This window comes from Trachymyrmex cornetzi, unplaced genomic scaffold, assembly GCF_001594075.2.
Source record: "Trachymyrmex cornetzi isolate Tcor2-1 unplaced genomic scaffold, Tcor1.1 scaffold1553, whole genome shotgun sequence".
In the NCBI taxonomy this organism is placed as follows: Eukaryota; Metazoa; Arthropoda; class Insecta; order Hymenoptera; family Formicidae; genus Trachymyrmex; species Trachymyrmex cornetzi.
In genome coordinates, this window is record NW_017296150.1 from 9664 (window position 1) to 24708 (window position 15045).

Below are 15045 nucleotides of genomic sequence, written 5' to 3' on the forward strand. Positions count from 1 at the left end.
CTAATCTTTATTATGTGATCTAACTAATCTAGGCTTGTTTTAGTGCTTAAATTCAATGAATACGGTATTGGAAGATAGAAATTAACGTGAAAATGTCAATATTTTAATTATATAATGCTCAAACATTCTTCCATTTTTAGTTGTACTTCACTGTCGAGATAATATTTTCATTATCAGTACCGAGTATGCCACTGGGCACTGATAATGAAATTAGTGACTATCCACTGATTCAGATTTAGAGAGTAAGTAATTAAAAAATACGTAAGACAGAACTTTAGATTCTGTCTTCTGTTTACGAAGAATCGTATAGAAAGAGATAATCTCAATGAAAAATAATGTATAGTATATCAAGTATGCGCCAAACGTACTTCTGAACTTCCTTACACTTTAGAAAGAGAAACACGATTTTGCTTGTATTGCCAGTTCATACTTATAGGGTCTATGATCAGAACATACTGTTTGCGCGTGAACAATCGAAGAAAAAATATTTGACTTTATTCTTCGATTCTTTTAATAGTACGCATCTTATCCCTGTTAGAAAACCATAAGCCTTCCGTATCATATACCTTTTAAATAAAAAAATAGGTTATTTATTCTTACTTTGTAAGAATTGAAACATTTTTAGCTAAGGGATGACTTTCTGTTGCTACTCAAGAGAGCGCGCAGAGAAATTTTCGACTCGTGGCTGGTGGTGCATGAATCATTTATTCATTTGAAACTGTCAATGGAGAGCGTGTCGTATCACAAATTTAAAATGATTTTACAGTTTCACCGGCTCTCTCGATATGCTTCCATCGTACCATGGCGGTACGAGCTACGCCGTAATAATTAAATTTCGATCGTCCTAAAATGACGATTGATTACGAAAATTTCTTCATTATTCATTATTGTTATTTTAATTAACTAAAGGGCGAAAATAATAAAAATGCACGAAGAGTAATAGAAAAGAGAGGGGGGGGGGGGGGGGAGAGGAGAAAGGTAGAAAGTGGAATGGAAATAAAAGGGAATTAGACAAGGGGGAGTAAATGAAGTCGAACGGAATCGAGTCGATTACTTTAGGGGAATGCGTTTGGCGGCGAAGTGTGTTGTGTTTCGCGAAAAGCTCGACGGCCATCGACGAAGAAATTAAGTTCAGGATCTCAGGGACAAGGGGGCAACATCATGAGATTGGTTCTGTTGCCAACGTCGTACCCGTGCTCCTACTGGCAAAAGTGGCTCGGCGATGGTGCCTCTACGTGACGGTACCAACGCCGGCGGAGCTCCTCTTGTGCTTCCTCATCCCAGTGCTCAAATGAGACCTTAGATGATGGAGGTAATCAGTCGCGCCTTGAAGTTGACGAAACGCTCGCTTGTGGCTGCCAGACGCTGCAAATTAAAGCAAATTGATTAATTTTAGTCAAATATTTAAGTATTCGCATATAATCCGACTTGACAATCTTCTGCCGACTATTATAGTAAATATATAAAAAGTATTCTTTTATATATATATATATATATCCCCGATAGTAAAGCTTACGAAGATAGATTTTGAGCAAAGCTTGCAGTTCTTGATTGCAGAAAGGCAACAAATTGTACACAGAGTTTGTATTATCTGACATTGTCAGCAAATTGCTGTCAGAAATATGATGAAGTCTGCTAGACATGTTATGCCAGCAGATTGATAGCAGAAACCGAACAAAGTTCTGCATAACCGGCAGATTGAAAGCAGATTGAGAGCAGAACCCGACTCTGCTCGGTTTCTGCCACCAATCTGCTGGCAATGCCTGTCAGCAGGCTTTGTCGACAAATTCATAGCCAAATGCGGACACAGATGGATATGGTTTTGTAGTTAAAATGTGATCAAATTGCTAACATTTTCTATCAGGGTATGCATATATATATATATATGTATATACACATATATATACATATACATAGATATTTTTTTAATAAACCTTATATTAGAAAGTAAATTAATTATGATTTATTATTATTTATTATATACATATAATGATGTTTTATTCTAATATAAACAAAAAAGCTTTGCAAAGATAACTATTTTATGACTTTAAAAACTATAAATTTCTCATTTGTATGAATACATTTTGTATGCCCAAATACAATAGATTATACTCCGTTATCTGTTTCATTTACAAGTTCAAGTGTTTAATTCCAATAATATATTGTTACAACTTATAACTAGGGGTCAATTATGTAACTTTTTCTCTAGAGCAGAAACGTGAAAAGTGAAAATTTTTTGTATGTGTGCGAATATACATATATACTATAGTGGTTGTTATTTCAACAATTTTTGAAATTTAATCAGAGCATCCCATAAAGCGGTTCAATATCTTAAAAAAATTTAATTTTAATTTAGTTTATTGCAAAGCTATATGAAAAAGACTATATGTTATCAGAGTAACAGACATAAAATATGATACAATAGACTACAGTTAACATAAACATAAATACAATAGACAATAGTAGCTTGCAAATGGTTAGGCGTCAGCAAAATTGCTGTTACAAAGCCTATCAATAAGAAAACCAGAATAAGACAATGCAATAATAGGTAAATCAATAGCTGAAATCATACATACACACATACACTCACACACACGTGCGCGCATACACCCGCAAACACACCAATTACATCAGTCTCGTTTAAATACTGTAAGTGACGCGATGAAACACGAGGCAACGGAACGAAAAGAGGATAGAAAGGGAGAGTTTTTTTATTGAAGGAAGGGAATTAAAATATTTGACAGAGGTGTAGAAGAAAGCGGCACGGAACTTAGTTGACCGATATATGGGGAAAGATAAGTAATCTGGGTATCTGGTGACAAAAGGGTTAAAAGAGGAATGATGTTCAGAATTCAACTGAAGGAGACGTCGCAGATATAAAAGAGTATTGGAGCGAAGGAGAGAAAATACAAGACAGCACAGGTGGAGAATAAAACGTTGCCAAATCTTAAGCCAGCCAGATCTCTGGTAATACGGAGATATGTAGTCGTATTTAAAGACGCAACAGGAGAAGCGGAGACAAGAATTTTGGATACGCTGTACGATTTAGTAGATGTTGGTTAAGAGCCGGAATGTAGACGACATCAGCATAATCAAATAGAGAAATAACAAGTAATTGAGAAGTGACGAGTTTTTGAGAGCAGGAAAGGATGTGGCGAAGGAGATAAAGAAGACGTAAAGCATAAGCAACTCGACACTTGACGGCCACGTGTGACTCGAATGACCATGAAGAGTCAACATGTATACCAAGAATCTTAATAGAGGAGGAACGAGGAATTAGAATAGAATTAAGAGAAATGTCGAAGGGCTGAATACGGGATAACAATGTTGAGGAACCGACAATCAGCAAGAACGATTTAGAAGGATGATTTAGAAGGATGATTTAGAAGGATGATTTAGATGCAGGGCATTATTAGTGGACCATTCGGCAATAGATTTTAAGTCTGTATTCAAAGCAGAACAGGTTGCTAAAGCATCGAATGGGTGAAAGGATTTGAAAAGAATTATATATATATATATACGTCATCTGCATACATGAAGAACTCGGAGGACGGAGAAACATTAGACAAATCAGAGACAAAAATATTAAAGAGTAAGGGTCCGAAAATGGAACCCTGGGGAACACCAAAGAGAACGGCACGAGTAGAGGAGAAAAGAGGAAAAGGATTATATATGAAGACTTGCTGCGTGCGGTTTGTAAGGAACGAGCAGATTAGCGAGAGAGCAGGATGAGAAAGACCGCATAACTTGAGTTTGACTAAAAGTAAGTCATGATTGACGGTATCGAAAACTTTTGTGAAGTCTGAAAATAATATCATATTTTTTCAGATTTTTTTTTACAATTTTAATATGTGCCACCGGGACACAGGTAAACGGAAAAATACTTTTTGTAACCAATATTCAGCCAACGCTCTAATTTTTAACTAATTTTAAAGTTTTTTTTAATTTGCTCGAAATTGAATGAGCTAAAAGTTTATTTTCGTAAATTTTGATTACAGTTCAAATTAAAAATTGCCGATCCAATGATGTGAGCAGGAAAAATCAAAATTACACGATAACGAATATTGGATCAGCAATTTTTAATTTGAACTATCAAAATTTACACAGAAACTTATAGCATATTCAATTTCGAGCAAATTAAAAACAGAATTTAAAATTAGTTAATAAGAATTGGAATTAGATTGGTTAATAAGAATTATTATTAATTATAAACCAATTAATTGGTTTATAAGAATTAGAGCGACGAATTTTGTTGACAAAGATGTTTTTCTGTATACCCGCGAGGCCGGTGGCACGGGTTAAAATTGTTAAAAAAAATCTGAAAAATATGGTGTTATTTTTTTGAGATCTTGAACTACTTTAGGGGGTGCCCCGATTAAATTTCAAAAATTGTTAAAATAACAACGATCCTAATATATAGCATACATACGTACATAAACATTTTTCCTTTTCACGTTTCCGCACTAGAAAAAAAGCTTATATAATTGATTTCTCAAAATTTTATTACTTGAATTATAGCACTGTTGTTCGGATAGGAGCATGATATACTCGATTTAAATTATCTGAACATTAGCTCCTATTATCAGAACTAATAAGTATTAGTAGAGGAGAGAGCTAGTGTTGTTTGAGCCTCTATAGTATCTGAATAATTTAGTTATTTGTCTTTTGATATATTTGAATAAACGGAGTTCTATTGTAATATCATTTTCCATTTTCGTTTATTATCAAAATATATTTTAATATATTTTAATTACTACATTTTTTTAGGAAAAATAATTCTGAGAAATATACAATCTATTTTATTAGTATACAACCTATTTTATTCTCTGTCAATAAATTGTTAATTAATATTTATTTTCTAAAAGTAAAATTAAAATAAATATCTACGAAAATACATTTTGCTCTCATTGTATGTTCAATACTTATTTTTAGGATAAAAGATAGTATTTAAACATTTCTTAAATAATCTATTTTTTCTATACATCGTAATTTTCCAAATTTTTTCTTAAATTATATTACTTAATGTTAATACGAGTTAAATTTGTAGAGAAAACTTTAGAGCCAATTCAAGAGAAAGAGGTAAAGAACTACAAGCGCTACGCATGTTTCGCTAATGTAAAATTGCTTCGTGTTACTCGCGTCTTGGTGTAATTGCACAAAATCAAGATGTGCAAAAGAGTTTAACGAATCGAGGAATTCCGTGCTGCGTACAAAGCGTAAATCGTTTTCAAACCGGATGGCGCGATGGATGCTCCTTGTGAAGTAAAACACTTCGCACGTTAATGCAACAGAATTTAATAATCCGCAAATCGTAGCATAATAGAACAGTTATGATCAACATGAAAACGATGCAAAAAAAGAATTGTCACACAAAAGTGTTTCAGGATCAATTTCCTTTCTCTTTGCGCTCTTTGCCAAACGATTCTGTCGTAGCACAGTTGATCGGCGTGAAGTTCTAATTTACATTATGCTATATTTCTTTGCAGACATAATATAGTATTACATATAATTTAAGTGATAATTTTTCAACCTGCGACTGTAGTACACGCAAAACCGGTATGTCTGCTATCTAGAATTTTCGCAAAGTTACATTTATCCATTCCCGCCGTCATTAATTTATATATATATATATATAATGTATATTATTTTTTTTATATTCTCTTTGTAGCACGTAATATTGCCGACATCGTTCGATTTCAACGCAATTTCGTTTATCCTTTGGTTTATATCTAAATGTCATTTAATCTCTTTTTCTTCTACAAACACCTTTTATTATTTTGTTTCAAAGAAAAAAGCAAAGATAATTTGCATTTATTGCTTAATATAATCTCCATGTGCTCTGTGTATTAAGATAGAATATTCATAAATACAATTATACTTATTTAATTCAATATCTTTAGATTAATTCAAACGGAAAGTTTCTATTAAGTTAATAATATTAAAACAGTGAGGATAATTTGCATTCGTTACTTAATGTAATCTTCGTCTATTAAGATTAAAATGTTCATAATTACAATTAAACTTATTTAATTTAATGTTTTAAATTAATTTAAACAGAAAGTTTCTATTAAGTTAAGAATATTAATAATGTGTCAGCTTAAATGAATTAATTAATATTATTTTCTCTTTTTTAAATACTATCGTATCAAGACGATTCTTTTTTCATTTTATAGGTAATTATCTGTACTTTAAGAAAAACTTGATGCGAAATTAGGTGCAAGTCGATGCCGCATCTCCATGTTTTAATAAAGCCCAAGCATTTTTTTTCTTAAAAAATTTGATTGTTGACGCGCTACCTGGATCGCCCCGATTTTTTTTCGAAAATACCACATATACCATTGTAAAGTGCACTTTTCAACAAACGATTTGAAAAAAAATTCGAGTCTCTACGATTTTTTTTGACCGAGTAATGCCATTTTGAAGTTATTCGGGCATTTTTAACGATGAAAATTGACCGAGTTATGCGTATTTGAAAAATAGCAAAATTTCGATGAAAAATTTTGTTGCGATAATTTTGTTGCGTAGTGTATATACATATATACATTTAACCCTTACCGTACTATGAACAATTTGGCGCCTCATGCATACTATCAAGGGTCACTAGAATCTCTTCGTTTTTTCATCTCTTCAAAATAATTCAAAAAATCTCTAAAAATTTACTTTCAACTTTTTAGAATAAATATTGACTCTTTATTTTGGAAAATAATTAAATGTAGTATAATTTATAATTACCGAAAGACTCAAAGAAACTTGCATGGACAGGAATCGCTCGGTCACTAGTTATCCATATTAGTACGGTAAGGGTTAATACTAAACAACTTCCGACTTCATACATCAACAATTATATTTTTGTTGTTAATAAAATTAATTTCTTGTTATAGATTGCTATTCTTTGTATACATAAATTATTATTATCTCCGATAATACTTATAATCATCTACTATTAACTGATTACAAAATTCGTAAGTTGTACGGAAGTAACAAATGGCCGAGCAAGAATAAACGCTGCAGTTACGTCGATCATATAAGCTAAGGTGAATCATTTTCCACGGTTCACGCGGCAATTCCGAGTGTTACGAGCGTAAAAATCATTGGTTTAAAAAATTATAGTGGATTGTACCGCGGAATGAATAAAAAAAATCCTTGCGTGATGGTGCATGATCTAAGATAATTCAATTCCGGCTTTTGTATTTTAATGGTAGCTTAAGTAACACAGCTTTTAGGCTGTCATTAATATTTTAATCAATTAATAAATTATATTATCGGTCGATTATGTTATATGTATATTGCTTACGACTCTTCGGTTACAGTGTAATTTAGATTGTGTCATGATGATCGCGAAACAGATCCAACCTTTTTAAAGAGATTCATTTTTAGAGAATTTTTTTTCCAGGATGGCGATCATATAACCTATTCTCTAAAACATGAAAAGCGAAATTTGTTGTCACTGTAGGAGAAATTTTTTTAATTTTTTATGTTTCCCGCAAAGTCACATGATGATTACTCAGAAACAGGTAAAATTTTGCAGACACTGCATAATGTTTATTTTGTTTGCATAAAAATAAAAAGTAGAGATTTTATATTTTCAGCTATAAGCTAGCATCGCAAAAAAATTCATAGATAGGCTGCAAGTTGCGCATCACTGATTTAGATCATCTATCACGCACTGTCCAAAGGCTGAGCACCATTCAATAAGTGCAAAATGAATAATCTCCTAGCTGGACAATGCCCACTAATTCCGTGTTTTACGAACTTAAAATTGATTAAATCACAAAGTGAAAGTGTAGTTCGTTCTCGGCAACGTATGAAATATATTGCGAGTCAATCCTTTCTCATCTTCTTTTTCTATGATGTTTGTCACTATATAAATTGATTTGGCAATCTTCTACAATTTACAAAAAATGTAAATTTAATTATAGAATAAACTTTCTATATATTACTGAAATTGGACAACTTTCAAAATCCACGCATAAAAACCCTAATCTATACATATATTCATTTATCTTTTTCGAAATTGTAGTTTCTATATACTTAGTGAGGTATATGTCGATATAAAAAATAAGGAAAGATAGAGGAAATTAGTGTACTTTCGCAGCTAAGTCTTGGTCGTTAAACACGAAAGATCCTTTGTGATAAATTAAATGTAGGGCAGTCGTCCACAAAGCGTAACGCAAAGCGTGCGATTTCGATGGTAGTAGCCGCGGCCAGTTGTCGCCTCCGGCGATCTTGCGTGCCGAGATCGGCTCTTGCATAAGTTGCAGCTGGTAAATGGACGCGCTATTTCATAGAGAAAGTCGCTTACATTTTTACTTTCCACCGATCCCGACGGCTCGGCTTGCGTAATGGCCCAGTTTATATCTGAAACAACGGCGACGCGTCGCGACGCGGTGCTACGCTTGTTTGACTTTCGGCCGAACACGTGACTGGCTACCGTAAAGGTTTAAATCTTCCGATCACCGCTATATGAGATTTTAATCAATAACCGCAACCGAGGTAACGTGGCCTTACGACGCGCTACAACACTCAACTTTAATAAAGTATTATGCCATAAACTTGTAAATATTATGACAGACTAATGTCTCCTTCAATTCCCGAGTTTTAAAAAGGTTTTATGAATTTCATCGTATATGTATTTATTTATTCTTGCGTGCGGTTTCAAATTTGATATTTCACGTGCCTAATTTAACATTCGCGACGTTTTTTACTAATTCCAAATGGATTTTTAATATGATTCGTTATATAGCGTTGAGGACTCATACATCTTTTATCAATGATTATTATCCAACTAATTGTAAGTCACTTAAAAGAGTGATCTTGCAGTTATAGCGAAAATTATCTAAGAAAAATAGCTAAAATAGATAAATTTCTAGCAAATACTGCGATATTGGATATGTATTGCACCTAATCATATAGATGACACAGATAGATTTGTGCTATAAATTCTATGCGATTGATACATAATTTTCTATCAGATACAAAAACAGCTATAATTCTAGCTGGAGTAGTAAAATATTTTTTTGCGTGGTTGCGATATTTTGATACTTCTTTATTCTTTTTTAAAACTCGCAGTTTCGTGATTTGTGTCGCGTTCTTTGTCACGCGTTTCCGTCGCCGTTTTAATTAATCTCGTAATTTTATATAAGAAACCACGATGTAAATTTCACTTGGCAAATCCGTTGAAGAAACGAATCCGTTTGCGAGTAGTAATTATCGCGTGTCGACAAATGCAGTCGCTTGCGACGACAGATTGGATTACTTATCGTGGGATCGGAATTACGTCACGTGCAGTATTATAAGTTTTTCGTTTATTTGAATTATTTATTTGATTTGTAGTACAAGATTCGCAAATTTCACGCGGTGAACCGTGAACGCCGTGATTCCAATAAGAAAAAAGTTCCTAATCCTTTTCCTCGTTCCAATGTTGAAATTAATTTTCCAGTAGATAATGAAATAGAGATATGAACAACTTATGTGCGTCAGAAACCACGCAATCATTTGCGCGATTGCGCACACATATATCACACCGGAGTTGAATTTTTTTAGTTTTTAAATTAATTATACCTACAATTTCTAAATGAATTATAATTACAGTTAGATTTATTTCTGACACAATTGTCTAACGATATTATGTACAATTTAACTTTTACTTATTAATTGCTCTTCGACACAGTTGTTCAATATTTCGTCATAGACGTGGTTTACCTTCGCGTGGTCTAAGAGTCATTAAAATTTTGAAATCTATAATCGACATCCGGTATAATGAATATAAATCCTATTATGTTGTCTGCTTATAGTATGTAGCTAATTGACGCAGATGTCTTTCAAAATATGTTATTAAATAATAGTCGCGTATGATCACATTGTTAGCACTATGATCACATTGTTAGTACTATGATCACATTGGCTGCGTTCAGCAGAGAAAACTAATCAGTTAGCGCTTAGTGATTCTTTAATATGATCGGTTCCTACACTTAGGTCCAACGAACAACTAAAAACAAGAACCAATTAAAGAATCACTAAGCGCTAACTGATTAGTTTTCTCTGCTGAACGCAGCTATTGTGAGCTCTGTAACGGCAATCGATTATTAACCACCAATTATCCCTCTTTTTATAGGAATCGACTAGTATATGATACATTCACGTCGAAAATAAGCGCAGCTTATAAAGTTTATGGATAATTATACCTCCACAATCGCACAATAATTATTGTGTCATTGAGTTAATTTATTTACTTCAGACACTCACAAGGAATGTTCTACATTTATAAAAAATACCTTATAACGTTACGTAACAAGAAAAATATCAATAATGTATCAATCAAAGCAATAACGCGTTCGAATTGCAAAAGTTACATGAAAAGAATAATTTTGCTACAGTATCTAAAAATGTAAGTAGATATAGATTTGGAAATAATTTTATTGGGCCATCTAAATAATTATATTGGACGTGAACGGCTTGCTAAAATGTTAAAATTTTTTGTAGTATTATCATCATACTTAAACATTTTACGGCCTATGTAATTAGTTTGATGATTATGGTCAACATAATTATATTTAGATCTGCATCTAAGTTAAATTAAAATTGAAACTTGCCAGGATTTGTATGCAGCTAAAATGTTAGATACTTTAATAAAATCGATTTTTTCGTGCAGAGTTTAAATAAATGCAAAATTCTGTTATGCTAAAAAAAAAGTTAAAATTAGTGATCGGTGAAAGTTTCTATACTCACGAGTATGAGATCCTGGACGAGATTCGAGAGTCCTCGATTAGCGATGACGAAGAACCTGGTGACTGGGCCGGGTACGGCCTCGTGTTCATCCGACTTTCCGTCATGGGTGTCCGAAGAGGAAGAGCCGCCCAGCTGGTTACTTCCGCTTCCGGCCACCAGCTGAAAAGATTACAGAGATTTATTAGCATTAGTTGGAGTAATTAGAGGGGCACCCCGCCGTTTACGTCCCGGAATGGATTTCGGGATGTGCGGCGAAGAAGTGAGTACAAAACATACAGGAATTATAATATTTTGTTTGTTTGTTTGTTTGTTTGTTGGAGGGTAATAAAATTGCGGTGTGTATTGCAGCTCCACGTCCAATTCCAGCGCTCCCGACACTACGGTGCTCTCACATCCTTATTCCTACTTGCGGCTACAACATACGAACCATCGATCTTGCTGCTACGATCCTTACGTGCGCTCCTTCGGCTCGTAATACTCGAAGTTTGTCTGCAGGGTGTCCATACGTCTTTTTTTTTCAATTTGAGAATTATTTGAGATTATTCTTGATAGGCGATCCCGCGAAGCGATCATGGATCGACATCCGGTTAAGGATTTCTACATATATGGACACCCTGCACGTGCACCATGAAAAGGTGAAATCGCCAAGTACCCAATAGTGACAACAGGATAAACCATATGCCACGACCAACTCTCAATAATACGCATCGTATCTAGCAATTCGCAATACAACATAATAAGAATAATATTGAATTTGGTGTTCAGGCGAATTCTTCCCGCACATCATACTTTATCCGAGAGACGTTCTGGGAACGTCCTGAGGACGTTCAGAGAATATAGAACTATTCTCTAGATGTTTTTGATAGGGACGTCTCTTGGTCTATGATGCATGGGTCTAGTTACGAATGCGTCGAGTTTGTACATGTCGTGGACTAAATTTACAATAAGTATCTACGAGATGCAGATCTCTGTCTGGCAGACAAACCGGTTCCGTCGCGATGAGAAATCTCAGCTTCTTGATAACGATCATTAAACATTCATTCTTCATCCAAAGAATCTGCGCTGATATTATTGTCAAATTATTTCTTGCGACCGATTCGTCTACCGCGACAAAACTGCGTGCATTTACTTGGGTGTGTCCAAAATAAATGGAACTAGATACAACTACGGACCGCTAGATATATACGGTGCAGTGGACGAGTACGAAGATCACAACAACGAGAGAATCGGCATTGATCAATGGCGGACTGGTCAGTACGCCAGATTTAAAAAGTCGGTGGTTGTCAGCGTTGCGTCGGGACCGTTGGCCGGGTGGAACAAGATGGGATTTGGAACGAGATGAAATGGACAAAATTATCCGGTAAATATTCTAGAGTTGAAGAAAACTCAATTAAGTAACTGTTAAGGGCATATAAACAATTAAAAGTATTAAGAATTTACGAATTATAATTGATCATATACTTTTCAGCTAAACTTCTTGCACTATTCATCTCTTTCTTCGTTGGAGAGAAAAAGAGAAAAGATGAACGACAGAAAAAGTTCAACTGAAAAATAAACTTTATATTTCTGATTGCGAAATTTTTTAAATGTTACTCAGTGCAAATTGCATTTTTAATAAAACTAAGATGTTGATTAAATAGAAATGTCTAAAATACACCATAATGCCCTTTTTTATACTCATTATCAGATATTTGTGTATTCTAAAAAATGGCGACTCTATTAATAATATTTTTAATACAAACCGAATATTGTGTAAATATATTACTCGTTTTAGTCAACTATATAGTTATACTTCAACTCTATGTTTGCATAGGAATATATAAAGTAATATTCAGCTAGGAGTTAGGGATGCGCAATTTGTACAAATTACATGGCAAGACCTCGTTATAATATTAGACATATAAAAAAAGTGCGTGGATACAAAGAAGTCGTAGTAAATAAAGAAGAGATAGTTTTATACAGAGGGAACGGCAGATTATAGAACTCGCTGTGTGTTGCATTACTTTCAAACATATACACGTACGCATTTACAACAGGCCGGTAATATTAGAGATCTTGATATGCAATTCATGCGCAGCGAGACAGGCAAGATCGGTAGATGCTTTGTATAAAGGAAGGAGAAACGGTGTATGAGGAAAAAGAAAAAGAAACTAGACAGGAAGAGTGTCGATAACCTGTTCAAAATAAGTCGTCGTGAGGGATTAAGTCATTGGTAGAAAGTAAGTCGGAAGATTTAAGAAACGTCATACAACCAAGTTGAGAGTGATGCGTATATGTGAAAAAGTGCGGCATGCAGATAAAGATAAGTGCAATACAATGCGAGGAAGATTTTGCGATTAGAGAAGAGTTACGTGAAGAAGTTGATTGAAGATAATAGGACAATTAAGACAACATAATTACAAGGTATAATGTGAAGAGTGCACTTGTATTATTTTTGCTTGTAGTGCACGATTGCGATATTACAAAAATAAATACATATATATGGAACAGTATTTTAGAGAAAACTATAATAAATTTTAATCCTATGTGTGAAGCTAACGCGCGCGCGTCAAAATCTCTAACACATTTTATAAAATCTATTTAATATATGTATAAATTTTAATAAATTTTAAAGAAAATCAAAATGACGTAACTTGTATGAAAAATAATAAATACTATTTAAAAATTATTTTAATAAGAACGATCCAAATTTTTTGTAGACGTAACATAAAGAAAATTTAATTATTTGACATTTTTGTTAAAATGGCAATTGTTAGAACAATGTATACAAGAATTAAGAATTAATAGTAAATTCAAATATAATAATGTATTTTTTATCTTAATATTATTTTATTATAAAGAAGACTAAATTATTTTTACTTCAAAATTTTTGTTATCTAATCAATCAATACAGGAGGTTTAATAAACCCATCGTCACACAACTCTAGAGGATCAAGTCTTCGAGTCATATTTGATACTCAAATCAGATGACTATCAATTTTTCATGCAATTGGAAAATGTATGACATGCTGAAGGTGATTATGAAATAAAAGAAGTATAAAAAGTAGAGTAGAAAAAGAAAATAGAGAAAAATAAAGTAAAAAGAGAAGAAAGATGGAAGTCATATTAGTAGAATGAAATAGATACAGAAAGAAAGAGAAAGTTAATGAACGAACCCGATAAATTCGATTGATGCTATGTACGTGCAGCACCAACCGTCGATTGTCTCACATTAACAAATAGAAAAAAACGATCATAAGTTCATGACACGTTATATGTCAGATCACTTCCTTACTTAAAAAATGTTACAATAAAAAAATTGTTTCTCCAGTTATTATCATGAATGAATTAGGTAAATATTACTCTACCAATTATTAAAAGTGAATTAATTTAATTTTATGAAAAACCACCTAAAACCACATAAACCATGAAAATCATCTAAATTCAAAAAGAGTTGCTTTCAAGAAAAATTGTCATACCTAGAAAAAAGTGATTTTTTAATGCTTGTGAAACATAAATAACAAAAATGACATTTGATCATATTAAAAGCTCCTGAGTAGTCGCGGCAGTCATGTTGGAATCGTGACGCCGAAGCGAGGAATGACACGTTAATTTATGCTGCAAGCATAATCATTTGTAAATAAAGACAATTTGGATAAATCTAAATGACGAGATTGCTTTAAAATACTTGTAAAAATGGGCAGAAACTGTAATTTTCTTCCTTAATAATCAGTAAATAGCAGGGTTGGGTAAGTTAATTTTTTCTTTTAACTAAATTAAGTTAAAGTTAACAACCTTGAAAATTTAACTTAGTTAAGATACAAGTTAATGTATAATGAAATTAATTGAATTAAAAGTTAAGTTAATAAAAAAAAGTAATTGAAAAATTAAAAGTTAAATTTCTTTCTATTTTATAATTTCAGAGTCTTACAAATAACGGAAATGACAAACATATACTTCATTTAGAATATACTCTATATTTTATTTAAACTTTTTGTTGATATATACTGTTATATATATATTATAGATTTCAACCTATCAAAAACTAGATACATTAAAATATATGGTTTTTGCTAGATTGAAATCAATATATAATGTAAATAATATATACAAACAAAACTTTTAAGTAAAATATAGAGTATGTTTTAAATGAAGTATATGTTTGAGTCTGAGACTTAACTTCAAAAAATTTAAATAAAAAGTTAATAGTTATCGATGAAATGTAACTAAATAAAGTTAAAAAGTTAAGAGTCTAAAATGTAACTAAGTTAAGTTAAAATTATTTAACTTTTCAACTTTTTAACTTAACTTTTAGCTTTTTAACTTGGCACTACCCAA

General features: G+C 32.7%; 1 protein-coding gene across 2 annotated transcripts in view; it reads right to left on the reverse strand.

The window, feature by feature from the left end:
- Positions 1-283: 283 nt before the first annotated feature.
- The window catches only part of LOC108758253 (uncharacterized), a 35742-nt gene continuing 20980 nt past the window's right edge, over positions 284-15045 (reverse strand). Inside the window, exons 6-7 of one of the 2 annotated variants that reach the window (XM_018503116.1) lie at positions 10729-10887; positions 284-1365 (exon numbers count right to left, since the gene is read on the reverse strand). In XM_018503116.1, the coding sequence (XP_018358618.1) occupies positions 1300-1365; positions 10729-10887 (225 nt within the window). In that variant the 3' untranslated portion in view covers positions 284-1299. The remainder of the gene's footprint in view (positions 1366-10728; positions 10888-15045) is intronic. The other variant, XM_018503115.1, reaches the window with a different exon arrangement.